Source organism: Pieris rapae, chromosome 16 (genome assembly GCF_905147795.1).
Source record: "Pieris rapae chromosome 16, ilPieRapa1.1, whole genome shotgun sequence".
NCBI lineage: Eukaryota > Metazoa > Arthropoda > Insecta > Lepidoptera > Pieridae > Pieris > Pieris rapae.
Genome location: NC_059524.1, coordinates 4,390,978 through 4,417,939, shown reverse-complemented (window position 1 = coordinate 4,417,939; position 26,962 = coordinate 4,390,978). Strand labels below are relative to the sequence as shown.

At 32.1% G+C, this 26,962-nt stretch overlaps 3 protein-coding genes across 3 annotated transcripts; 1 reads left to right on the top strand and 2 right to left on the bottom strand.

Moving 5' to 3' along the window:
* Positions 1-1,891: 1,891 nt before the first annotated feature.
* On the bottom strand, positions 1,892-9,046 carry LOC110999656 (transmembrane 9 superfamily member 4). The gene is made up of 9 exons (XM_022268827.2): positions 8,866-9,046; positions 8,410-8,795; positions 8,096-8,251; positions 6,130-6,407; positions 5,664-5,867; positions 4,692-5,109; positions 4,282-4,465; positions 3,202-3,340; positions 1,892-2,686 (listed from the first exon to the last, which is right to left on the bottom strand). The coding sequence occupies exons 1-9, from the start codon at positions 8,878-8,880 to the stop codon at positions 2,565-2,567; spliced, it is 1,902 nt and encodes a 633-aa protein (XP_022124519.1). The 5' UTR covers positions 8,881-9,046; the 3' UTR covers positions 1,892-2,564.
* Positions 9,047-9,499: 453 nt separating this feature from the next.
* LOC110999668 (carbonyl reductase [NADPH] 3-like) lies at positions 9,500-10,544 on the top strand. Its single transcript, XM_022268843.2, has one exon. It carries the CDS (start codon positions 9,630-9,632, stop codon positions 10,452-10,454), a length of 825 nt encoding a protein of 274 aa, XP_022124535.2. The 5' UTR covers positions 9,500-9,629; the 3' UTR covers positions 10,455-10,544.
* A 2,360-nt stretch (positions 10,545-12,904) lies between these two features.
* Positions 12,905-23,514, bottom strand: LOC110999659 (fez family zinc finger protein 2-like). Its single transcript, XM_022268831.2, has 6 exons — positions 23,361-23,514; positions 21,571-21,796; positions 21,231-21,368; positions 19,545-19,840; positions 17,114-17,264; positions 12,905-14,900 (listed from the first exon to the last, which is right to left on the bottom strand). The coding sequence occupies exons 2-6, from the start codon at positions 21,794-21,796 to the stop codon at positions 14,644-14,646; spliced, it is 1,068 nt and encodes a 355-aa protein (XP_022124523.2). The 5' UTR covers positions 23,361-23,514; the 3' UTR covers positions 12,905-14,643.
* Between the last annotated feature and the right edge of the window lie 3,448 nt (positions 23,515-26,962).

Genomic DNA, 26,962 nt, shown 5'->3' with positions numbered 1-26,962 from the left:
TATTGTGATTGTGTCTTAAAAAATGAAGCCAGAGGATAGTACACATATGTTTTAGTGCTATCCGCGTGGATCTTATGTTATTTAAACGTATTTACAGGTTTAATTATTGCATTATGAAAAATGTAAAAAAAAGAAACATGTTCCGTAATCATAACTTTATTACAATCTTGTTTCTTCTTAATATTTACAACTACTATTTACTATCTATCGACTATTCATTTAAGCAATGATCGCTAATAATACTTTCACACATCAACCGTAACATTCGGCCCATTAGCAGAATATAATTCAGAATTTTGCATTGGTGTCGAGGCGCAATAAATATTTATTCCTCTGCAGTAAAAACTAATAAAAAATTATATTATATATTATAAAACACGTTTATTGGATCTGTAAATTTAAAACATTTTTTAAACAACTTTTATTTTTGCTTGACGAAACATTGCAAAAACACTTCCTAACCACATTATTTTAAATGCCCTATAAGATATTGATAGAACCTTAGGGAGGGATTAAGATCTTATCGAATAATGCAAGTTTTATGAACATATTAGAAGAAATACTTAGAAATTATCAAGAAACAGATACAGAAATCTGAGGTCAAGACCTAAAAAGGTTATAGTTCCATTGGTTTATTTTTAGGATTATTAAACAAAATTTTAGTTGTTAAGTAAAACTTTCGCCTATATAAGTACTGGTATAACATAACTTGATATGCATTATCATAATTATAATTTATACTAATAATTATTCAGAGAGCAGACTTCTATTTAAAACTGTGACTTAAACCTTTAACGTTAGTTTTTAACGTTTTAGAAAATAACAACAATAAGAAATAAGAAATTGGCAAAATTAATCTCTATTTTTTTCTTTATAATCACTAAATAAAATGCTGACAATATTGACTGAAACGATCAACCCGTGTGTTTACTCTACTAAGTAAGTAGGTATAATTGCAAGTTAAACTTATGATTAAGCATATTATGCACACTAATATATTAGTCTATGTGCGGAAAGTGAGTCCACAAACTATACAATGCCATACCATGAACTTAGTAAACAAATTCAGTTCAAAATTCGACTTAACTAAAATATATATATTAAATTACTCATTCGATACCACGTACTTGCTTTAAATAAGCTATAAAAAAACCTGTTAATTTTAATTCCTAAAACCTTTATATACATATTCAAAACGACCAAAGGAATACAACGCAAATGCGATGAAATTTTAAAAAAAATCAGTTGCTCGCTTTTTCACCACGAATATTTTAAATAAACAATAAATATACCATTCAAAGATCTTATTTACTCAGTCATATCGTCCTACAATCTAAGTTTCTCAAAAACCTCCTACTAAACTAAACTTTTGTCGAATTTCTGGATTTGGTGTTTACCTGTTTTTCTATTTTTATTACGAGAAGAATTTTATTTCTGGAAAATATTTTTAGCGACATATGTGGGACTACAAACGGAGTTCTACTGTTTGTGTATACGATTTTTTTTAAATAAAAAAAAAACACTGGGTGTGTTTGTGTTGCCAGAATATGAATTGATTATCGGGACTATTCAAAACTTTGTGCTAGGTAGAGATTTAATTTGATTGAATATACATATTTTTTATAATAAAAATTAAAGGAAAGTGAAGACTACGTAATAAAATAATATAAAATTAACACGTTAAAACGACAAAATAAAAGTAACTTAGTTGCCTTACTTAATTGCCTATTTTAAAAGGGACAAATTTTGCAGAGAAATCAAAATTTGAGGGAACTCAGTTCTTTCATCTATAGTATTTCTTGTTTTCTTTCATATTATATATAACTTTGTTATTATTCAGCTGAATACTTGTACTTAGAGTATTTGTCAATAAAATATTAATCAAAACATCTCGTTAGAGAATCTTCACACAATAGGTTTCTGAGTCGGTCTGACCTTTATGCTACGCTTTTTTTTAACAGCCAATATTTTTGGAATACGAACTTATTTAACTAAATCATTCTCAAGCATACACTATGGACTAAAATTTCATTATTTTCATCGAATCGCTTTAAATTATTGGGCGAATATGTACGTTAAATCGTTAAAGTGAAATAAGTAACATACTTTACTTTTGTAAATTATTCGCCGCTAGAGGCGCTGTTTTCAATGTCAATAGTCTATTCACTATTGTATTTTGACTTACGGGATTGGGTTACAAATACCAGCCATAGACAACGTAACAAAGCTCTCGACTAAAACGTCACAGCCGAATCACTCAACAAACAAATCATAATAATATTATATGAACACTTTCCATCCAACTTATACTATACCGTACCTTCATAAGATCGCTATATCTACCATCCATAATTAATGGATATGTAGCTAAATGTTCATTTACATATAGTTCAACAATTCAACCATTTCATCAAATAATCAATTATACACTCTGAGATGTTTGAAAAATTACAGCAATCGTTATTTACTCTATAACATAATCTGTGCTTGAATATCGTCTGTGGGGCTACAAAGCCTTATGGCCAAATGTGACATTACGTGAAGGCGCGATATTTTTTTAAATCTTAAAGTGTTTTTACAGAATTTAAATCGATTCTAACAGCTCCATATATCTTCCTTATAAACGTGTATGCGGCAAAGAAGCCAATCGTTCCAGTTAGGAGCCAAAAAGTCAAAACCATCAGTGCTGAAAATAATTATAAAAAATGTTTTATAACACAATATACATAATCTTGGACAAAAAACACAGCGTTTATATAAAACATTATACTGTGTTTCATCACGTTATTGTCTTAAAAGTCGAATGAAAATAATTGAATATTAAGCAACTTAATGTTTTAAATTTTCAAAATTCCCGCACAGCTCCCGTGTTTTTCACGTCGGCTTGTCAAACCATAAAGGTTTAATACAAAATGTTCAGTACATTGTAAAAGAAATGTCATATTTAAATATGGAATACCAATAGAGTTATTCTAATCCAAAATTGGTATAAAAACCAAATTTATTCTTTAATTAAAGTTTTCAATGAATTTTTATAAGAAAACTGGTAGCATTTTTAAGAAATGTTTAGGCCTCATCCACTTCGACATTTTAAAGCGATTCCCTACTCCCTCCCTACCCCTTGCCTACAGTATTGTCATATGAAGATATATTCTAATTATTAAAATTAATTAACTAGAATATATATTAGAACATCAATACCTGTATAGCCAACATAAAGCAAGGTGGGTATAAACTCCGTGATTTCTAATTTGGTAAAAAAGTAGAAAATTGAGTATATCAGAACATAGACAGCAGAACCTCCAGATACTATAAAACTTTTCCACCACCAATGATAATCCTGGAAAAGCAATATAAATTAAAACCATAATTACATACTGAAGCAACCGATCAAAGCCATTATATTTGTTGAAATGTTGGAGAGACTGGGGCTGTGTGTGTCATAAAAATAAATAAAATAAAATACGTTTATTTTGGAACATAAGATCATCTAGGTATCACTTATTCCACGTCAATCAATTCGAACTTGTAGGCATCCCTACTCATCGGCAAAGAAGACAGAGGGTGTAGGCCGAGAGAAAAATCCGGCGTAAAAAACTCTCGGTACTCTTTTAAAAAAGCAAATCATCAAACAATATTTAAAACAAATATATCAAATTAATTAGAGGTCCAAAAAACCACAGTCGGCGTGGTAGGCGATCTCATTTACGCGTGTCTTGCGTACCTATATATTATTGCGTGTGAGACAGATGTATTTAGTTGCACACTGGCTGACTTCACAAGCATAGCATTATTTATAACTAGTTATAAAATGGTTTAGGTTTTTAGATTTTACTTGTTATGTTTGCATTGTGTTTTTAGCTAAGTTTTCTATTGTATTAGTATTAAGTTACTGTAAAAATAGGAAATAAGGAAATAAATAAAGAAATCTTCCATGTTATAAGGCTACTTCTAGTAGTATTTAATTAGAAATATTTGTTACGACGAAAAAAAACAAAAAAATAACATTTGGCACAACACAAAAGGCCACGAAATAGATAAAATTTGTTTGGCTAACAAAGTTAATTTTGTAACATAATTTTTATGGAATGCAATATTTAGCAAAGTAAAAGACTGTCCACTAAGATTTGTGGCTGTGTGATTTACAAATCCAGCTTAACCAATTTTGATGAATGTTGTTACATTTGTGTCTAGTTTTTTACTTTCTGTTTTCGACTTTAGAGAGGTCAATATTTAAGACATATGCTCGATCTATAATCAACTAGTAAATGAAGAACTTACCTCTCCACAGAGCTGGAAATACACCATCACAATGGATATCTGCGACACAGATACAACCAATATACAGAATACAAGAAACAGGAACCCAAACAGATAATAGAATTGATTCTCCCATAGAGCACTAAAGATGAAGAATAGCTCTATGAACACTGCCCCAAATGGAAGGATTCCAGCTACGAGGGTACTAAAACAAATATTATATATTAACTGAGGCGGCCATATACTCAAAAGGCGGGAGATTTCGCAGATATTTAAAATTTTTGACATTTGAATTATGATACCACCGGGACTTAAAACCAAAACTATCAATTTATAAGTACAATGTGTTGTTATGATAGAGGCAAAGTTTTAGAATTACATAACTTTACTAAAGATATAAAAAAATATGTAAAATGTAATTATTGTCTTACCATACAAAAACATTCCTATACCAAACTTGTTCTGGTACCTTCCTCGGTATAAAATTAGTTCTCACAGGATGCTGAAAAGGTTGCTTCCGTATCCCAAAATAGTAACCCAAATACACCAATGGTAAAGATATACAAAACCAAAGGCATAATAAGGCCATCATTGTAGAGAATGGGACTGCTCCGCTCGAATGTTTTCCCATAATAAAGAAATTCAGGACGAAACATTTTCCGAACACAATCGCCGGGTACAAAGTCGCTGTTAAGAAGGCTGCCTGCTTCCATTGCTTCCCTCGCATAGTGTTGTATAAACGAGCGGAATAGTAGCCAGCTATTAACCCCATGAAAACATAGAGAAAAATTGCTGAGGTCATCAATGCACCACGACTCGCTGGTGAGAGCATACCCAGCATCGCAAAGACTGGAAATAAGATTTCAGGGTCAAAATTATATAAGTGAATCTATGCTTGCAATTGTCATTAGAATGTATTTTATTAACTTCATATCTCGATATCAATTAAAATCGGTATTTGATATGAAAAACATTATATACATACATAACATTACATATGAATGTAATATTATATTTAATTATTCAACAGCACTTGCGAACCTTTTGTCGGTATATATAGAAAAAACTAGAAATTTAATTACAAAACCGATTAACCAAATTGGAATATTTTCTCAATATTGGTAAATTTTGTACTATAAAAGCGAAATGAGTTAAACCTATTAAATTCACGCAGCACCATAAACTATACTTAAGTCTGTGTAGAAAGCAAACCGACGCGACGGGCGCTTATGCCAACTTTATCATTCTTATTTTTTTCATAATATTGTTATGATGATGCCAACACAACCAAAAAGTTTAGCATTGCAGCAACATATAATCTACCGACACTTATTTTTCGCCATAGACTCTTAATACTCTATAAAAGAATAATTACAATAAAATACATGTCAACTTATACTTACATATTGTAATCAAAGCCATAAGGAATACTTGTATACCATTCCCAATTACAGCAGCAAATAACATTCTTTTCGGTGGAGGTCTAAACACATCACCATAAATCAATTTCCATCCCGTCTCCTCTATAAGATCCTCTATATCATCATCTGAATTGTACTTTGCTATATCTCTCCTTAGTGTACGTACCATAATCGTTGTTAGTATTCCTAAGACATAATACAATATTGCCATAACATTTAAATTGTTTACAGTAGATAAGAGTCAATTCTTCTGATCAACATTATAAAACAATATGTATTATAAAACTTTGAGTTTGTTTGATCGCGATATAATTCGTAGCTATAACTATATTGCTGCGGTCATTTGCATACCCAACAACGCTTACTTTTACTTCAAGTAAAATCGCAAGGTACAGCTTGTGGTAAATATACATATCACCTGTTTGTTTAGTAATTATGAATAATTTACCTGATAGAAAGAACAATACCACAATGGAATTGATAATAGAGAACCAATGTATTTGCACATCTTTCATCCCTAAATAAATATCCCAGCGTGAGGCCCACTGTATATCAGATTCCCCCCATTCCACAGAGTATGTAAAATACAATTTAGTCCCAGTATCCTCATTCACTAGCTGTGGCCTCGGTTCCAATGGAAATTGGCATGAGTCGTCTAAGAAAATTAAATCATCTTTGGATACAGAATGTGTCTCAACTTCAAAACCAACTACCCTGTATGAGTCTCTGAAAATATAGTGACCATACATATATAAAATGAAACAAAGAGATCAATATACAATAAATTATTGAATAATAATAAGGTAAATACTAAAACTGTCCTACAAAATACTTCCTAGTCCAGCCATAAGTTCTGTTACAAATGAAAATGCATTTTTTTAAAGAAGTAATGTAATATTATTAAAATTACATATTTATTAGTCTCAGTAAAAAAAAATCTATTCGAAATGGAAACGTTTGGCTTTCATACAGGCCTTTAATCTGTTTGACTAGGAATCTATGAATTTACGAACTGTTTCCAAGGGAAATTTAGCCACTGCTTGCTCCAAAGATTTTTAAAGAGACGGATTGACGGTTGGATTCAAGCGAGGCTTCGGTAGTTCATGCCTTGTGACCAGGTGCAGAATCCTACTGGAAAGTCTACGGTATATTTGTAAAAGTGTATTCCTGAGAGGTTTCACAATATGATCCTTCCTAGACCGACTTGATACAGTTTGGCGGAAGCTTTCAATCCTTTTTCACTAACATGTAGTTTTTTAACTCCTTCACAAGACACGCCCCAACAAACTATCACTGACGCAGGATGATCACCACGTTGTACCTTTCTAACCACTTGAGCAGCTTCTATAGAACTGTGAGCATACACCTTATCGTTTTGCTGCTTGCGTTCATCGATTCGTTTTGATCGATCCACTCTTTTTAATTGTATATATTCATTTAGGGCATAGCCTGTATATTGAAGATAAGCACTGGGCTTCAGATCTTGTTTTATAATACGCGACAGAGTCCTAGCGGGAGCCTTATTTCTCACGATAACATTTTTTGCTTCCTACTGGGGTTTCCACGAATACTGGCTTTAACAATGTTAACAGCCTTTGTAGCTTTAACAGCATCATCATAGAACATGGTATTTTATAGACAAAGTGGTTGTATCTGTTGATAGTAAGATAAACAAACATACGGCTGATACCAAGCTTTTGAAGTATCTGGAATATGACCGACCACCTAGTGCAAGACGATTACTGCATTCTATTTTCTTTAACACCTCATTTCAAATTAAAATTTGATAATGAACACGAAAAAATATGTGAAATGGCGCAAAATCGAAAGAAGTTTTTAAAATAATATACACGTTCCAAATTCAAAATAATTAAAAATTTATTAGTAAAGTATTTATGGCTAGACTAGTTATATAATGTTTAATCTAAATATATCTATATCTAAATAAATTTAACCCACAAGTGAATTTTACTAAATAAAATAATAAAAGCATTTAGAATGACAACATATCTGAGTGATCTAAACACTAGAGGGCTTTTTATCAATGATAGTATGCCTATATCTAGGATAATATGTGCTTCATATAATTAAATACTTAAAAAAAAGAATAGCAAAACATGCAAAAAATTCCTAGTGTCACAAATCTACAGTATATACAAAAACTGTATTAAAAATACTGTTTCCTCAAAGCATCTTTCTGGATTTATTTACAAAGCTAAATAAATTAGATAAAAATGATTAGTAGCATAATCTACACTTATTTCCTACAGCCCGACACCTTCCTAAATGGTAGAACAGAATTTAGATAGAAATAGATATCAAAATATTGCAACATTCAGTCAAATAAATGGTATTAATAGCTTACAAACCATACTTAAGAGTAAATAATGTAAGCAATAATTCAAGATACTTACTGACTATGCTTGTGATACTTAAGTAGTAGTTTTAAATGATTGTTAATAAAAGCTTTCCCTTTTGACATAAATCCAAGCCTATAACCCTGTTCAATAGATTTTTCTGATGTTTCTTGATTTATAATTCTAGTAGCAACTGGTAAATTATCAACTAGCCTAAAATAAAATAAATAGGATTAGCCAGGAACTTAAGAATAAGAGCATGAGAAAATAAATAGAATTACTACTAATTTATTTCACTTGTTTATCAGACTACCAACTAATTCAGGTCAGAGCAAATTCTGATAACAATATAAATAATATTAATAACTTACAAATGCACAAAATATTCATGCTCAATACGACTGGCAACTGTTTCAGATTCTTCAACATTCCAGTTCATTGGGTCATTTTTTTTGTGACATAATAGTTTACATTTAATATTCTCTGCCATATGTATTTCATAATTTGTGCTAACAATGCGATCACCTCTTAATACTTCTCCTAAGTTTTCAGATTTGTATATAATTGTTCCATTTTTTGGTAGGCACAGAGGTAGGGAATAATATTCGTAGGGAAGCTGTGTGTGGATACTCGTCATTTTAACAGCTTTAACGTCAATTTTCTGACCTTTTTTATATTCCACTGGTGCAACACCCGGTACATAAAATCCATGATTACATGCGAAATTAAACACCAATAAAAAAATCTGAAAAATCACCTAAAAATGCGTAACTTTCATTATATCCTAATCTTTCATTTAAACAGTTAATACTAAACAAATGTCTTACGTGATAATTATGCATTTTAAGAATTGAACCTGGAAGTTATCTTTAAATTATTTGTAAATTGTTTCTTTATATTTTCATTATTATTTGAAATTACGATTAATATTGGATAGAACTTAACAAGAATAGTACTTGAAATAGCTATCTAAATAAAATGTAAATAATTTGCGAATTTTGAAAATACTACATCTATTTCAAAATTGAAATCGATTGTCTATTGTCATTTGCCGATTCTCGAATGTCATTCTCTTTCGACATTAAACATAGATGTTGCGTTATCAGGCTGTGTGCTTGTCAGTTAAATATTTTTTTGATCTAAAATACTATTTGAGCCACAAATTTTGTGGCTGACACACAAACTGTGCAGGCTAAAAAATCTTGAAAAAATACCATTTCTAGGTCTACTACTTACATTGGTACTTTCTGGGACGTCAATCCTTAAATTTTTAAAACAAAGTATTTTTTTCTTAAAACTTTAGTCTTCGAGTTCATTATACAGATGGATACAGGAATTTCGTTAAAATAGATGACTCTGATAATATTACTATAATAACACAAATATGCATAATGAGTAGGGATGAAAGCCTGTGGGAAGCTGACAGTTTAATCTTAGACGTTTAAGTTTAGTGAATCATTGCTTCTGTCAAAATAAGAGGTGTTTATCTACAAAAATGACCGGGAATTGATTGTCATTTAGAATAAAAAATATTTATTTTTACAAATTATATTATACTTCTTATTAGTTTTTCAAATTCAATATTTATAAAATGGCAACCAAAGTAGCTATAGTCACAGGAGGAAATAGAGGTTTAGGTTTTCAAATCGTAAAGGGTTTATGCCAAAAATTTGATGGTGCTGTGTATCTTACATCTAGAAACGAAGAAAGGGGCCAAAAAGCCGTCCAAGACCTAGAAGACTTAGGACTACACCCACGATTTCATGTTCTTGACGTCACAAGCGACGAAAGTGTAGAAAACTTTGCTTCCTTTATTAAAGCTAACCACAATAGGATCGATGTTTTGGTGAACAACGCAGGAGTTCTAGATTTCGATAAATCGGTTTCCTCATATGAAGAAGCGAAAAAACTCCTTGATACGAATTTTTATAGTCTTCTGAAAATTTCTCAACATTTACACCCAATGTTGACAAATACTGCTAGAGTTGTCAATATCAGTAGTGATTGGGGTTTGCTATCAAACATAAGAAAACAGATTTGGCTGGATACATTAATAAAAGATAATTTAAGTGTTGATGAGATTTTACAATTTGTAAGTGATTTTCTGCAAGCAGCTAAAAATGGAAGGAATGCATTCTTTTCTTTTGCTGGTCATTATGGTGATTATAAAGTTTCTAAGGTAGCTCTATCTGCTCTTACATTCGTTCAACAGAGAGAATTCATCAAACAGGGTAAAGACATATCTGTAAACTGTGTCCATCCTGGATTTGTGAAGACAGATATGACAAAAGGAATGGGTGATTTTACTCCTGAACGTGGTGCTAGAGCTCCTTTGTACTTGGCATTGGAGGCTCCACAAACTCTTAAAGGTACCTTTTTGTGGCATGATTGCCATAAAGTAAACTGGGATGATTGAAGAAATGTTAATTGTTGTTTTGTTCATTCCTGTGATAATAATTAGTGTCACAACACTTTAAACTTAATAATATATGTTTTATGGTTATAACATATCTTTTTCTTAAAGAACCTTTTTTTTGAACAACATTTTATTGACTGCAATAATTGTTTATTTTGATATGTACTTATTTCAGTACATTAGAGGATTTTAGTGTCAGCATATTATTCAAAATTTTCTCAAAGTAAATAAACTACTGACTATAATACTAAAATGCTATTTATAAATATTGTGAGAGAATTTTAACTAGGGTAGACTTATCAGCACCTGGCGTCTGCAACATTGTATGTTAGGGGTTTGTGACTGAATTTCTGGCTAAAAAAAATTCCATTGAGAACTAAAGAATATTTGTTTTAGGATTTTAAGAACTAGTTTTATCACTTGCCCACTAGTTAGTTGCTAATGATTAAAAAGTATATCATTCCATGTTAAAATGTAAATAACACTATTAATGGGAACTAATTACCATCTCATTTAACAGAATGGTGCAACTATACATTAAATTTTCATTAATACAATATTCATTTAAATCTTAATAAACAATAAAAGTCAGTTTTTCATGCAGTTCTACAGATGGCTAAATTCATTCTCACAAAATTCCTTTACAAGAGTGCCTAATTAGAACAGTTTAATTTTTATTATTTTTCGAAGTTTGCGACTAGCTATATTATGTTCTAGCACTGTTAATAGAAGCCCATAATTGAACTGTTATTTTATATTGTACCAAAAACCGATTAAACACAGGCCGATGACTCCAGCTAGAGGACAACATTGACCACCAAAATGATTCCAAAACCTTGCTTTATGGGTTTACACAGCAAGCAAGCAAAGCAAGATATTTAAAAATGAAGATGAATTTAAAAAAACAACTTAAAATACTATGTACAGAATGGTAATATAGTATGACCTTCCTCTAGACCAGTGTTTCCCAACGTTCCCACACCCCACAGTGGGGAAATTTAATTGTTAAGGGAGCAATAAAAATCGGCTGGATATAAGACAACATGGAGATTAGAGACTGAAACTGACCAAATTGGAACCTTACCTACATAAAATATATGTGTAGCAAGCATCAAGATCAAGGATCTCACTAAATTAAAATAATACATTAATTTAGAAGTCTTTATTATAATTATTTAAAAATTGAATTTTAGTTTTTAATTATATGTTTTAAAAATTTACCCACTGTGTTTCGTTAAAAATTTCCTAGTGATTTATCCTAAAACCTATCGTATAAATTTCTTAGGTCAATTTTGCGAATTTCTACACAGCGGGAGTATTAACATTTTAAGAATAATTATAAGAGAATAATCGAGCGCGATATTTTCAGCCACACGTACCTACCTACGTGTTTCTTCAACAACAAGCGCTATAGAAAGCGCCCTCTATATCGAGTAATGTTATAATGAGTATTGTATGCATTAAACTGAAACAAAAATATGTGTGACCCGTACTGAGTTCGCGGCGCTCGTATTGGGAAGCGTTTGGAATTTTTGGAAGCACCCGTGGCACGATCGGCATATATATAGTATGAATAAGCCGAATTTTTCAGTACCGAAGCATGCCACATTCTATTCCTCACGAGAATAACCGAGCTGTGTTATTATTTTTTTAAAACTAATTTTGTTTTACACACGTCAGAGGACTTGTGAACTCATTCCTGACCCAGAGACACAAAAGACAGTTTTGTCTGTAGATGTTGTCTACCTGCCTAGCAATAAATAGGGCGCCTTAAATACATAATTAAATCAATCTTATTAAGAATTTGTATTGCATGTGCATCCGTTATAAGGATTCTATTGTTCCTCACATACATAATTCTATTAAGAAATCGTAATGGTGGCTCGCGTAAGGGGTGGTGCAAACAGCTTATCGCCTTACACATGCAACAATAGAAGCCCTTATATGGCTGTATAGGCGTTTCATTTATACGAAGCCAATTTACTTGTATGTTAACGGGTTAAGCAGGGCTTACTTACAATTTTAATTTAACAAATTCCTTAAAACAATCACACCGTTGGCTCTACAAACTTGCCTAAAGCCTCGCCCATAATAGGTTTATCTCAAAAAAAAATTTAATTAACAATTGCTAGTTCAGCGGCTCTCCTCGGAATCTTTAGGTCTACAAACAACAGAAAACATTTTTACTGACTGTCAGTGATTATGATACATCAATTTAACTTCAAGACAGGCTTCAACTCAAAATTTTAAAATGAAGATGTGTAATTTTTTTTAAATAAGTCTTTTGTTTTTGAAGTGACTTTTTTGTATTTTTTTTAATATTTCGTATAATAACACATTATCTAAATTTAAATTGAACAATTCAGGGATTTCTTATTTCTTAATTTTGCTTTAGATAGGTACAGCATCAAACTCAGTTTATTTTAGGAAATATTTTATTAAAACGGTTCTTAAAAGTAATTTTTACAATTAAGGTCTCTTAACAATATTTGACTTTTAATGTAGCTATCACCGCGTTTGAAAAGGCAAGAATTACCTAAATACATAATAAAGACTATCTAACGTGCTTATTTACAAATTTGTTCAATAATTTCGCTTATAAACTACACAAATAATTTTACAGGCTGGAAACATTAACCGAGTCAAAAATAAAGTAAGCTATCAAAAAAAATTGCCACGCATTACGCTATACTATAAGGACAGGTAAATTTAGTGTAAACCAAAATACCAATTGGAAATTAAGAGAGGCCCATTTATTGGACTATTGTTACTTGAATCTGGCAACTCCTTGATTCTATTTGTGCCCACTATTCTTTAAATATATCATTATTATTAATCAACCATTATCGGCATAGGACATCTCTTAGCACCTATGGTTTGAACAACTCCATAAATTTCCTTAACTTGAAAATAAACAAGTGTTTTGTAGCTAATCATTTGACACCCCAATGACAAAAGGGACCATCAGAAAAACTGTAATGTTTAATTGAAAACGCGTTGAAGGCTAACAGCTAAGTACGAGGATATTTTTTTGATATAGGAAATCTTAAAGGTTTGAGTGGTCTTTCTGTACAGATATTGAAATGTTTTTATTCTTATCGGTTTCCCTAAGTATTTCTAATTTGGTCTAGACATAATATACAAAGTAAAATTACAGATGAAATACGTTACTTAGTAAATAAATTATCAAAACATCCGGGATAGGTAGGTAGGTACATTTAAAATTTGATTTTGGTAAGATGTTGAGTTATAATCATTACGTTGGCTTAACCTAGGTGGTTTATCTATTAATAACTAGAAAAAGTAGCTACACTCTTTGGTGTTCTAGCCGTAATGTTCACAATTCTTTTCGAATCTTGACATATATATTGGTTGTACCTACCTATTGAATAGGCCTCGAACGGCGTTGCAACTACTTAACAATTGAATTACATACGATCTATAAAAATTAATTTATACATGAAAAAAATCTGTTAATGCCTGAATATCTTCACAGCTGGTAACAATTTACATAAAACGGTAACAGACGGTAGCTTTTTCGATTTCAAAGGTAATAAATTCGTGGTAATTTTCGTTACTACACAATACTATCAATGCTTAACTTATTTAGGATCTAAAATTGATCCCTGAATATACTAACCTACAGAAGAAAGAATAAATAAATGGTACATTTGAAACTTAAAAGGATAAAGTTGATTTTTATAAATAAAGCGTTTTACACTTGACTACAAGACACTTTACTTTGGTTTTAAGACTCTATTTTTACATTTTAAATACATTCTTATAACTAAGGATTGCCTTAATACATTATTTCGTGATTTTATACAAAAATAATGAATTCACAGTATTTTGTCGAATATAAACTGAATAATGAAACATTTGTTAACATGTTAAGGATTCGTACACTTAAAATATTGGCTGGTACGTTATACGTTAATACATAACAAATTTATATAAATATTGGGCCTACATTGTAGGCCCTTACAATAAAATGGCCGGCTATTTTATCATTGGACGGACAATAATGTTATATTATGATACAGGCACTCATCGATATAGACAAAACAAAAGTCACGTGTGTTTGTAACAATTTTTTACTAACTCTTCAAATGGTACTTATTGTACATAAATGCGTTAATGGCATAAAGATATCAAATCTTTGGCAACTTGCTTTAATTATTGGTACACCTCAATTGGTTGCAAGGGGCGATACATCGGTTTCATCATAATATCGGTACCGATTGGATGATAAATTTGTGATGGGGTCTATGGCATCCGAATGCTGGGAGTCCCTGTGTCTACGAAGGTCCACCTTTCGCTGGAACGCCTTATCACAGAGACCACATGAGAAAGGCTTGTACCCGGTGTGTTTTCGCATGTGTGTGATAAGGTTCGAACTCTGGCTGAATGCTTTTGAGCAAACGACGCATTTGTGGGGCTTTTCCCCTGCAACAAGAAAGAAAGATAAAGCTTAAACAACTAGTAAATTAAAACGTAATTTTTTAATTATTTTTAGCATCTAATTTATCTATTTACCTATCTATTGCCTGAATAGTGCGTATTGTAAAATAGTGATCTTATAATAATAGAGTATTTTTAATGCTATTAGATCAAGCTTCGAATTTTTACGTATTATTTTAGAGGTGTAAAATTCATTTGTGGATTATTCATCGCTGAGTTCTTGAATGCTGATTTTGGTATATTGAAACCTGATGTCAATGCAAAAACAGAAGTTGTTTTATAGATAGAACAGGATTTAAATTGTCTTTTTGTTTGTGGTGTGATCGCACGTGAAGGTCTGCGAAGGCTGAGCAGCTAATTGCAGGCCAGGCCGCATTTTGGAATATTGATGACAAGGTATTTATCGGACGGACCAGTACCATGTATGGGAACTGTAAATCATTCGGAACTATGCGCAGACGTGACGAGATGTCTCAGCCAAGACAAATATGTCGAAGTGGTTTTTTTGGATAGTTAATTCATATCGTTGAGGTTTCTTGAAGTTAAGTCGACAATAACGTGTTTATTGAACGTATGTGTGTTGCATCTTAATATAGGCGTTTACAGCGAAATTTTTGTTTTTACCTAGGTGTTATTGGTTTAACCTATGCGTTATAACTAACATACTACTTGTATGTTACCTGATTTATTCCTTCCATTTCTGTTGGTTGTTTTATTTCGGTCACATGAGTATAAATATTTAGTTAAAATACTAAATCATAATAAATATGTTAACGCATATATCAGTTGTATAATACGGTAACTTATAAATATTAGTATAGTTACTTTTTCATGAATCAACACCGGAAGCATGAAGTTTTATTGTGACCTCATCGTGAAATAACTTGGTTGTACAAACCACTTTTTACTCGTATGAAATTTACGCCGCGCCCGACAACCATTTGCCTTTCAAGCTTTAATTAAAATCAATAATGAAATATCGATTTCTTTAAAGTTTTATAGATGACAGAATATAGATACTATTGAGCTTTCGGAAGTAGGAACCTTGGAGGTGTTTTATCACTTAGCAATATCGCAATATTGGTAATTATCGACTGTATATCGTGAAGGTGCCAAAAGCTTTGTCATTTATTATATATATAGATAACTGACGTATTTTATGGCTTATATGGTATGTATGTCGGGTTTAATAATTTACAAGTGAACCAAAAGTATTAAGGACTTACATTCCTACTTTTATAGATGAAAACGTTACTCTCGAAAAACTATGTTCAATACCGATTTCATGTTGAGAAATACAAAGTTTTACTATAATCGTCCATTTAAATATTGAATTATTACTAGTCTATTAAACATAGTTGTATAAGTGAATCTTTTAGTTATAAAAGTAGTTTCAAACAAATTAAGTGTGAAACTCAAATTACAGTGTTAATTTTACGAAACTTCCTCACATAAAAGACGTATCGAATAAGGGGTTTTATTTAACAGGGTATTATCCAATTTTGTTAAAGAACCTACATTTCTTTACGGAAAGGTGAAAACTAACCTGAAGTTGTTAATAATAAAAGTGGTCTGCTAAACATATTATGGACGAACGAACAAAATTGTTCCACCCTTGCCATTATTTTATCTTAGATAAGAAGATCTAAATTAGCCTAGTAGTTTCAACTTACGAATTTCTGGGTCGTACGTTTGTGTCCTGCCTGTGTACTTTGGACTTTCTATGTGCCCCAACACTCGCTTGTACAGTAATGGAAAACAAAGCAAGGAAACCGACGATGATGCCTTAGACGATGCGTTAGGCCCAGACGGTGTATTAGTAATGCTCACGGAAAAGATACAGAAATCTAAGGCCCAGAACTTAACGCCGGAACCCAATAATGTATCCACAATTTCTGATAGAAAATTATCCGAGATTGTGGATTGTCAGAACGTGACAGTCGATCGATCTCCTATCTGCATCCCAATAACCAAAACCTAAGAAGACAATCCAGTTTTGGCGACATAAAAAAAATTTAAGATAAGATATTGGCGTAGTTGAACTGTCATTTTCATACAAAGGTCTATTTATTATACCGATCCGACCTACCATGGATAGCTTGTATCGACAGTCGAATGATCATTGGCATACTTTTTACAACATTTGATTATTGGATTTGGGCGTAAATGGTATCTAAATACACATGTTATAATCTTACCTGTATGAATGTATGTATGTTTCTTCATATCCGATTTCTGATGGAAGCGTTTCCCGCAGTACTGACAAGGGTAAGGCCTAGTGTCAGAGTGGATGAGGAGATGCGTTGATAGTGTGCTGCTCCGTTTAAAGCATTTGCCGCATTGTTTGCACTAAAATAAATTAATACATATAGACAACACGGCTCGGGCGAAATGATTGTAAACTATTAGTAAAATTCGGACAAACACATGCCAAAATTAACATACATACAAAAATATAAAAAGCGTTGTCGTCCCTACAACATGTGGACATGACCAGCCTATTATAATTAATTATTATAATAGGCATGACCACAGATTCAAATTTAATGACGTGGAATAAGTGACTACTTGTATCTTATGTTCCGTAATAAACATATTTTATTTTATTTTAATTATATAATACTAGAAGTACCTATTCGTAACGAGAGATTTGACGATTTTATTTAAAGGTAAAAATAATTAATTATTTACAAATACATGTAGTTTAAAGTGCCGTTATATAAGTCTTATTTAGATTCAAGTTTCAATTTCAGCGTTCGAACACTGACAGCTAGAAATAAAAATAATTACAGGGCAGAGAACCCCTTTCCTTCAATTCTTTGATTTCTTTCTACACATTTTCAAGACGATAATTAAAGCATATTAAGTTGTTATTAAGGACTTTTTCCATTTCTATTCATTAAATAGTGGCTAGCGGTAAATTTTTTATGTCAACTTCATTAAAATTCTTAAGAAATACTTGTGTCATTTGTTTCACCCAGGGCTGGAGTACAAAAGATTCACATACTTGTTGTAGATTTATTTGTTCAGTTGTTAATAGAATAGAATGTGTTATGCCGCCTAATACGTTTATACGGATCTATCTAAATATATGTATTAGCTAATACCTTACAAGAGGTTTGAACTGAACTGAATTAAACTATATGACAATTTTTATTTTCGTACATAATATGTCATGTTGTGTTACAATATCACTATGGTAAAACTTACTTTAGAAGTTATAATTGATATTCGCGTTATACGTAGACTATTAAAAAAATACTATTAAAATTTCGAAAGAGAATATGAAATGTCAAATTATGAGCAAATTGAATCTAAGTTGCTTCTGATTCTGGTCCACATATATTATATGAATGTTTTAGTTACAATATCAAACTTAGTTTCTAATTACGTTTCAGATGTCAAAACGTATATTTGTCAAAAAAGTAGGACTTGACATACGGGACGTTGTATTTGGGGCTAAGTGTGGACTCGGAATGCCCACAGCTATTCCATGCAAATAACCAACAGTTGGTATGCGGAAATTTCAAAATGAATCCTTTAAAATACTATAAAAAACTGCTATGAGTCGGATGGCTAGCCCGTTAAGTGATAACAGAATAAAAATCCGCGCGGTCCTGTGACAGTTGTGTAGGCAGCTGCCGTGCCTCGCGCCTACAAAAACTTATAGTTTTTTATTGTCTTTTTATATCACTCTTATAAGAAACACAGGTGCTGGGGTGAGCCAACCCACATATGGTTTTAGATTTTTTAAGTTGTATAGGAAAAACACAAAGCCGCGGTCAGTCTTCTAATTTTGAGAACTATCAAAACACCTTCATTATAGAGTATAATATTTGAATACTTATAGGATTCTTTCTTCCTCGAAAGTAAAGGCGAAACTTTATGGATTGTTGGTTTAATACTAGGTATTTAAATGATTAACTCTACACTAGTAACCGTATCTGCTTTAATACAGTTTGACTGTAACATTAACAGAGTGGCAAATAATATTTTACACTGTGGTGTAATTTGTTTGCTTTGGTTTCCCATTCCTATAAATTTATTATCAAAGTCTTTACTGTAGTTTGCTCTCAAACATATTAATTATATATCATTATATATTAAAAATACTTTAAAGCAAAACTTAATACTTAATAAAAAATATTATAATCGATTCCGATTGATCATAAACGCTTCAAGTCAGAAACAATAAAAAGCGAATAATCGGTATTTAAATTGCAAAAAGACTATTCGTAGCCTCGACCAAGATTGGTCGTGCGACTTGTTTCGATATAAGAGTACTTATTAAGACAGGGGCAACTTTTGCTATTTGATTTGTAAAAAAAGAAAATTGCCGATACTTGTTTGCTATTAAAAGCATTTTGAACGGAAATTGTACAGTTATCCCGATCTTGTTAAAGGATGTCGCGATTCATTGACCGTCTTATTTTTAATGTACTTCAAAAAGGCTTTGGATTCTTTATGTAAGTTATTTAGAAATCTACTATTTACTAACCAATTATCGAATTTAATTTCCAGTAAAGGTATTTTACTTTTGTTAACGTCACTAATTTCAACTTTAAATCATCCGTCATGCATACCTACATTTTTTTAATTTCATACTTTAATAATTAATTATTAATTTACCTGGAATGATTTTTCATTTCGGTTTTCATTTTTCATTAGCAGAGAGAAGCCAACATCAGCTGATGGTGGTTGGTAGGTCTGGTAGCTCGGAGTTGATGGGCAGCGTCGTGTTTCTATGCAGTCAGCGTCAGGGCTGCTGCGACACCTTTTCACCAGTTCAAGCGGCGCATCATTATCTTCCTGGCTTTCCCATTTTCCAATAGAAGAGTCTGTATCTCTATCACGTTCACAGGCGCTTCCCGGTGACCATATTTGTCGATTTTTTGTGGACAAATTCAAAGGCAGCTCTTCGTCATCTGTAACAAATTTTCCTATTACCCTTCACACTTCAGAAATTGAAAGTCGCTCGGGTCAAATCGTATGTCTGTAAAATCTGTACAGCTGCTTTTATATTTGTCGATTGCGTCATGTCTACTAAAACAATTGTTTTTAGGCTATTTTAAGAATTATTTTTTTTATTATTCTTAGCTACTTGTCATATTAAGAGTTTAAGGTATAACAGTAATGAATGTACTTTTTGTGACCCTATTTATAATAATGTGCTTGCCTTGAAGCACAATGGTAGAAGAGCACCTAAAACAATATTTAGGTACTCTTCTACCATGTATTTTGTTAAATGATTACGTTTGAAAATTCATTAAGGCATTTCGATAAGTGATTGTATTATTCTGAAAATTTCTTTATAATGTACCTTATGCAGAAAGCAATTAAGTTTATACTCCTTTAACTGAAATCAAATTATTTTTGAATCTAGGTTCTTACGCTTATCATTGACTTACGAAAACATGTAACCAGTATACGTAAAGATAACGCGTTTTTTGAATACTGTAAGAATTGTCTCTGTAGTATATTATGCTTTTTGACTGAGAACAAACATTTAAACTCGTACTTATAGTAAGCTGAAAAATAGGATTGATAATTTTTCGCATAAACAGTAACTGTTAATATAATGATGTGGTATTAATAGATACAATTCTTGCTCCTATTAAGGTTCTTAATTATTTGAAACATTTATAAGAGAAAACACTCTACTCTTGTCGGTTTTTAGTAAACCCTCTATGATATTGAATGATTTTGGTTGCGAAATGTTTGGTTAATAGTTTCTTAAAAAGTATATACAAATTTAGTATCTTAACAATATATTTCAATCTAAGTGGTTATTATATTTTTTCATTATTACACATCACGGAAACCGCCCAGTTTTCCTGTCTCTTTAAACGGAAACAATTTTTTGTTCCTAGTGTGTGTGTACACGGTAAATTGTTTTTCTTCTTTAGTGCCATATTGTTATTCTACGAAAATGAAGACGATAAAACTCACACTTGACATAGTTAATGTATACCTACACGATTTCCTTGGAAAATCGGATATTTACATATAAGTTGACGTCTCCACTGGAGGTAAACGACATGTTAACGACGTCCTATCACCGTACGAGTTATTAATCGCAGTAACAGAACTGATAACTATTCTAATGAGGGAAACACGAAAAGACGAGTGCTAAAGAGGCCGAGGTAAGCATAAGTTTTGATAACAACGTTACCTATGGTGATTTGCCGGAAATGAGATTTCAGATACAATAATATCTTTAATTACAGTATTGAAAAAAAGGTTGCTTGACGTCAATCGTTTTATAATTTAAATCGACTTTATAAACCTTGTAAATAATGTGTTTATTATAATTACCATCTCTTGGTGGTGTGTGTCGCATGTGGTCGAGTGGTGGTGTGAAATGGGGCGAAGCTCTAGGTAGTAGCAAAGGCCAAACTCCGGCGCCGCCGTACAGGGCTCCTAGGCCGCTACAGTACATCAGGGCTCCAAGTTCTAAATAGAAAAAAAAACTATATTTTATATTTTCGGTCATATATCTCTAGCTTCACAACTTTATAAGACATTTATATGAGTTTTTACAAAATACAAAGTAGATAGATATACTTGTATATTACCAATTGTCCATCGGGACACGAGTTAAATTCTGAGTTAAATTAACCCTAACTTGCAATATGTACTTATATGAAATATATACCTGTTGCTCTGGCATATTGCTTGAGTGCTCTTCCTGCAATCTCAATATCTCCAATTTGAAGCATATCAAGACGGTTGTGGGAAAGAGAATCAGGAGAGAGGGGTGGAGACTTGGAAGTAGGTGAGTGTGGCGACACACTGCGGTCTGGTGACGGAAAGCGCTGTCCTGGTGGTGACGACGCTTGGAACTGCTCTGCCAACCGAGATAGAAGAACGTGGCGAGACATCTGAAATAATTAAGATTTTTAATCCGTGCCCAAGTATTCGTCGGTAGAATTCAGACACTGCTGAAAGCTTAAAACATTCTGAATAGTCTATTAATGTATATTATATAAGATTATGTTGAAAATCTAAAACAACTAGAATGAAACATAATATTTTTGTTTTTCACTAAAACAGCGAAGAAATTTACAACATCTCACATGAAATTAAAGATTATATTTATATTTTGTTTTGCTAAAGCTGATTCAAAACCGCGCCATTGTTATCGACGTAGCCTCTACTAAATGCCTATAAGCATCGCATAGCTTTACCTCGGAAACCGCTAACTCAGAAACTTAATTAAATTATATTATGTTATTACTATTTCTATACCAATACATATTCGTCAAAGTTATAACGTGACTATCACCATTAGCGGCTATCTAACTATTTGTCGACAGCTCTCGCCTTGATTAATCCGGTCGACTATTTGTTGACGAATCGTATTAAAAGCTCAATCAAGCAAATGAAGAATCAGAATAATGAAAGTGGACGGCGCCCATTGCGTACGCGCATTAATAATTCACAATATATCGGACTAAAACAATCTTCATTATCGAAGCATTACCGAATGAGTTTGAGCCATGACAAAACAAACCCCGACTTCATTACTTAGGCAATCCAAACTTACGACATGAATTGCTAAATTTTAATAGAGTAATTAGGGGTGATTCGTATCAAATGATACAGGTGGTATTAACTGTTCGTTTGTCATAAAGATGTTATCGTCACTTAGACTGGGAAGCGGTACGAGTCAAGTACACGTGTTAAACGTTATCAGAACTAGCCAAACGTAATACAATTGTGATAAATGCATGATTGAAGCTATTAAAACTAATTGGGTGAGTGTCATGTGAGGGTGGAGTGTCGCAATTTCTTGTTTCAATAAAGCAAGCCGTCATTAGGTAGTGACAGACAATTACTGACATCGCTTCTTATAGCTTTTTTCATTGTACAGTGGGAACGACAGCAAATGTTTTACAAATCAATTTATCGCGTAACATTAATTGAATAATTATGAAAATCAATTTACATTTTCAAAAGTACTAGGTATCAACTTACTATATAAGGACTTGTCATTATAAAATATATTATATATTTCATAAAACAATAATTATATTTATGAATATAAATTTTATTTAGATTATTGATTTATTAATAATTATCTCATGGATAAGTAAATTATTTATAACGTTTTATGTACCTATATTTCTTCTTAGCCAAACTTAACTAATTAATTCTAATATAAATTTATAATATCATTTTCACAAACACGTAAACTTCGAAATACATCGAATTAATAAACTATATAATCTGTAAATATATAGTATCATTTATTGGTATACTTAGCGATATTTAAATTAAACATACATAATATTTTGTTAATTTGACTGTAGGCAATACAATCAGACTCTAAGAATTTATTAAATTTTTAAGTAAAATTCTAAATGTTAAAACTATATTTTTTATTCTTGGACTTTATTTTAGTTACTGGGTACGAAGTAAAAATCTGTTATAAATAAGACTCACCTTGGGCGACAAAATAAATCACTTCACTGAATCACAATGGGCACGGGATAGCTGTCGCGTTGATATTGTCAAATTATCATGATCATCAATATTGTAAAGGCTCGCGCGAACTCGTAAGGCTTTATAGGTCGCTACAATACGGTGTATCGCGATCGGCGCCTGGCACCTGACTGAAGGCTCACGCGCCCCGACCTACCCAACTGCTCATCCAAACGTTTTTTTTTTTCAAACAAAAAACAACAGGTCTAGAGGCTGCGCAATAAATGATTTGATAAAACGGCTCCTTGACAGGTGGCTCGCGTCTCTGCGTATAATTATTACATACAACGGATTAAGCGACTGAAAAATGTCCTTTGAGTATAAATGTGTGCAAATTGGTGGTTTGTACCGTGCTGTAATCAACTTGATCTATTATAGTACTTGTGGCCCAATGATAGTGCTAATATTATGAATTCTATTACCGATATCTTAATAGCACTGAATCGGAAAACCTTTGAAACCTTGCTTTGTTTGGAATTATGCACAGATTTGTTTAGTTATGCTCCGCCCACGCGTTGCTGATTGGCCGGTTTCTAGCAGGCGGGGCGAGTTTAGATGAACTTAGAAACGAAATTGTGAAAATATAATGTGCTTGTAAAACTTTTTTAAATGTTACTCAATTGTTGCCAGCTATTTAAATAGTTAATTGGTAGAGTTAATGAGTCGTTTGATAAGAACGACTAGTATTTATTGTCAATTTTATGTAGGTTTTGAGTTTTAAAAGAAATTATTTTTAGATTGTAATATACAACTAGAAAATGTGTACCTATATAATTTTAAACCTATATTAGTAATACAACATTTTACTATCCAGGCACTCATCTCATGAATAAAATTACTTTATTTACCACATTCCTACAGTATTTTTTTTTTATTCGACTGTGACAAAACAGGTCTTGTATCGAATTCAGTATATCATTCTTACCTATAAAAATGTTATCAAATGTTTAGAGTTTTCGAATCCGTTCAGCATATACTTACTAAGTTGTAAGCAAAGCATTTGTTAGTGCTCTGATTTTCCTCAATTCTCGATTTCATAAGATGCGATATTACTGAGCAAAGACTGGCTAGGTAGAGTAAAAAAAATCTTAAAGCTGCTAGCAGCGCTTCAATCACGAAATCACATCTAAAACAATACTGCAATTGATCATTTATTATTTTGTACTTGTTATGTTTACACACCAATACTTGGTATAAATGTTTCTAGAGAATATGCTGAAGGCTGCCCACTGAAGTATTTCCGAACCAATTCGACTTAGGGTCCTTCAAGAAAAGAGCAAGCCTTCTGGCAGTGCGAGTGTCCATGGGCGGCGGTGTCACTTAATATCAGGTGAGCCTCCTGACCATTTGCCTCTTGTAACATAAAAAAATAGTAATATTTAGGATCAACAAAGCGTGCGAATCACATCCCTGAGATTGTGCAATCAAACGCCGGCTGTGAAAAATTAGCTTTTTTGTTAACACTTGAACTTGTCAATAAAATCGCAGATTCGGCAGCAATTTACCTAGTAATAAAAAAGATGACTACATATTTGTATGCTGTATTTGTGAATTATGGGGCATATAGTGAACATAAGTTCACAATAGTATACGAGTGTTTTTTTTATTATATATATATTTCTAATATATTGTAATATAATTTATTATACAATCTTACACCTTTACCTACTTATGTTAATGTATATAATGTATATAATACATATTATTTACGTTATACGTAAATAATATAGCAGTCAAATTACACTAAGTGTCTGTTCCACAATGTCTGGATTAGTTCCAAATAAGCGTAGGATATAATAGAATTGTTCTGTGAATTCGGAACTTATACCTTTCGAATAAGAAGATAAGATTTGGTACTTTCCATACATTGTGGACCAGGCCCTAAATGTAAAATACATACATTTCGACGTATTGTTTATTTTTATAGAAACTTAAGGTTTTTAAAACAGTATATTCAATAGATTCTGGCACATATTTATATTGTACATTTACGCAGCCAATTAAATGATATTACACAGTCGATTAACCCCTTGTAACAATCTCGGGAAATTTAATTATACGGCTAATCTGCTTTGGTTACAAGGTATTTTATTACAGGCAAATGTATGGTTTCAGTAGTGCTTCAGTGAACGCGTGTGTTGTATACGAGTAAATAATAATAGTGTTGCCAGTAAGTTATGGGTGAGCCATACTGCAACGAAAAATATTAACTGATCTTTAATACTACATATTATTTTTAAACGTCGTAAATAATATTTGCGGTTTTGACGTAAGTTTTTTTTATTTACACTTATAGAAGGATTATAATTTATAATAACAATATTTACGTTAGTCACTGAAACAAAAATTTAATCACTTAAAACTGTGTTCTGTTGTTATTTATCAGTAAAGAATTCATAGTAAAATGCCAAAAATATTTAGCGATCGGATACCATATCTACATATAGAAGTTTAATACATATATAAACGATTATATTTTCTAAATTTGTACGTTAGAGATGGCAACACACTGCAGAAGATGGTATGAGGGGAGGGGATTGAGTATCGCCACGCGTGTGGGTAACGGCGCGCGCGTGGCGACCCGTTAGCCCCGCGCACATGTCACGCCGGCACGCGCGCGCGCAACTTTTTATCGTCCTTTTTTCTGACCATTTTTGGTATCCTTTGTTCAAAATTCGGCATTAGATTGCGGTACTTGAGTTAAAAAGATTACTAAATATACTTACCATGCAAAATAAAGACATGCAAAAAAGGAATGATATTTAAAAGCTTGTACAGATAAGAATTTATAGTTGCATAAGATTTTATAGCATGCAAGCAAAATATGTCAAACACGACAGGTTCTTATTGTCAATAGATAAGCAAATCAAAAATAAAACTCGGCGGGTAGTTACGGTCAGCTGCAGAACCGGTACCAGACGGCTGACTGTCCTCCGCCATTCCTTAGTCAACGTTTATTAATTGGGCAGATGAGAACCACGGCATGATGAATGCGTCGTCCATATATGGGCAACAGTTCGCGAAACCTTTTATAGATTCTCAATTAAAAGTGTCTATTATTCTTAATAGGACCGTCGGACATTGTTGAGTTTATAGAAACAAGAATATTTGCTTAAAGTGTATAAAAAACGGACATTATAACGGAAAGGCCGATTAAGTGGAATAAAATATAGCGTGGGGGTGCGGGCGGCAGGTGGCATGGACTAGGGATGCTCCCTGTGTCGATAGGCTTGATATCGATGATGTTACAACACTAAAGAATTTTTATCTTATCTGTTCTTATATAAAGAAATATCTAACTAATGTTTCAAATATCTAAGATAAAAGAAGTTCTGTTACTTAAAGTTTATCTGTAGCATTTTGATATAAAAATTCTACGCGTAGACGAGAGCGTAGAACATTCGTAGACGTTCTAAGAGTATATCTTTACTGTGATTTATTTTTTCCTCAGCTGTTTGATTCTTAGCACATATATACTTACTTAAGTTTTAATCACATGATTTATTACATAAATATATTTAATTTAAAGTACCTAGCTAATATTGAATTTAAAGATTTATTCA

Excerpts from the sequence above, each read along its gene's own strand:
- LOC110999656 (XM_022268827.2), bottom strand. Across the intron at positions 4,466-4,691 it reads TATAGGAATGTTTTTGTATG|TACCCTCGTAGCTGGAATCC; the intron begins GTAAGACAATAA and ends TATTTGTTTTAG. Across the intron at positions 3,341-4,281 it reads ATTTCCAGCTCTGTGGAGAG|GATTATCATTGGTGGTGGAA; the intron begins GTAAGTTCTTCA and ends TTGCTTTTCCAG.
- LOC110999668 (XM_022268843.2), top strand. The coding sequence starts at position 9,630 with ATGGCAACCAAAGTAGCTATAGTCACAGGAGGAAATAGAGGTTTAGGT.
- LOC110999659 (XM_022268831.2), bottom strand. The coding sequence starts at position 21,796 with ATGTCTCGCCACGTTCTTCTATCTCGGTTGGCAGAGCAGTTCCAAGCG. Across the intron at positions 21,369-21,570 it reads GCAATATGCCAGAGCAACAG|AACTTGGAGCCCTGATGTAC; the intron begins GTATATATTTCA and ends TTTTCTATTTAG. Across the intron at positions 17,265-19,544 it reads GAAATGAAAAATCATTCCAG|TGCAAACAATGCGGCAAATG; the intron begins GTAAATTAATAA and ends AATTTATTTTAG.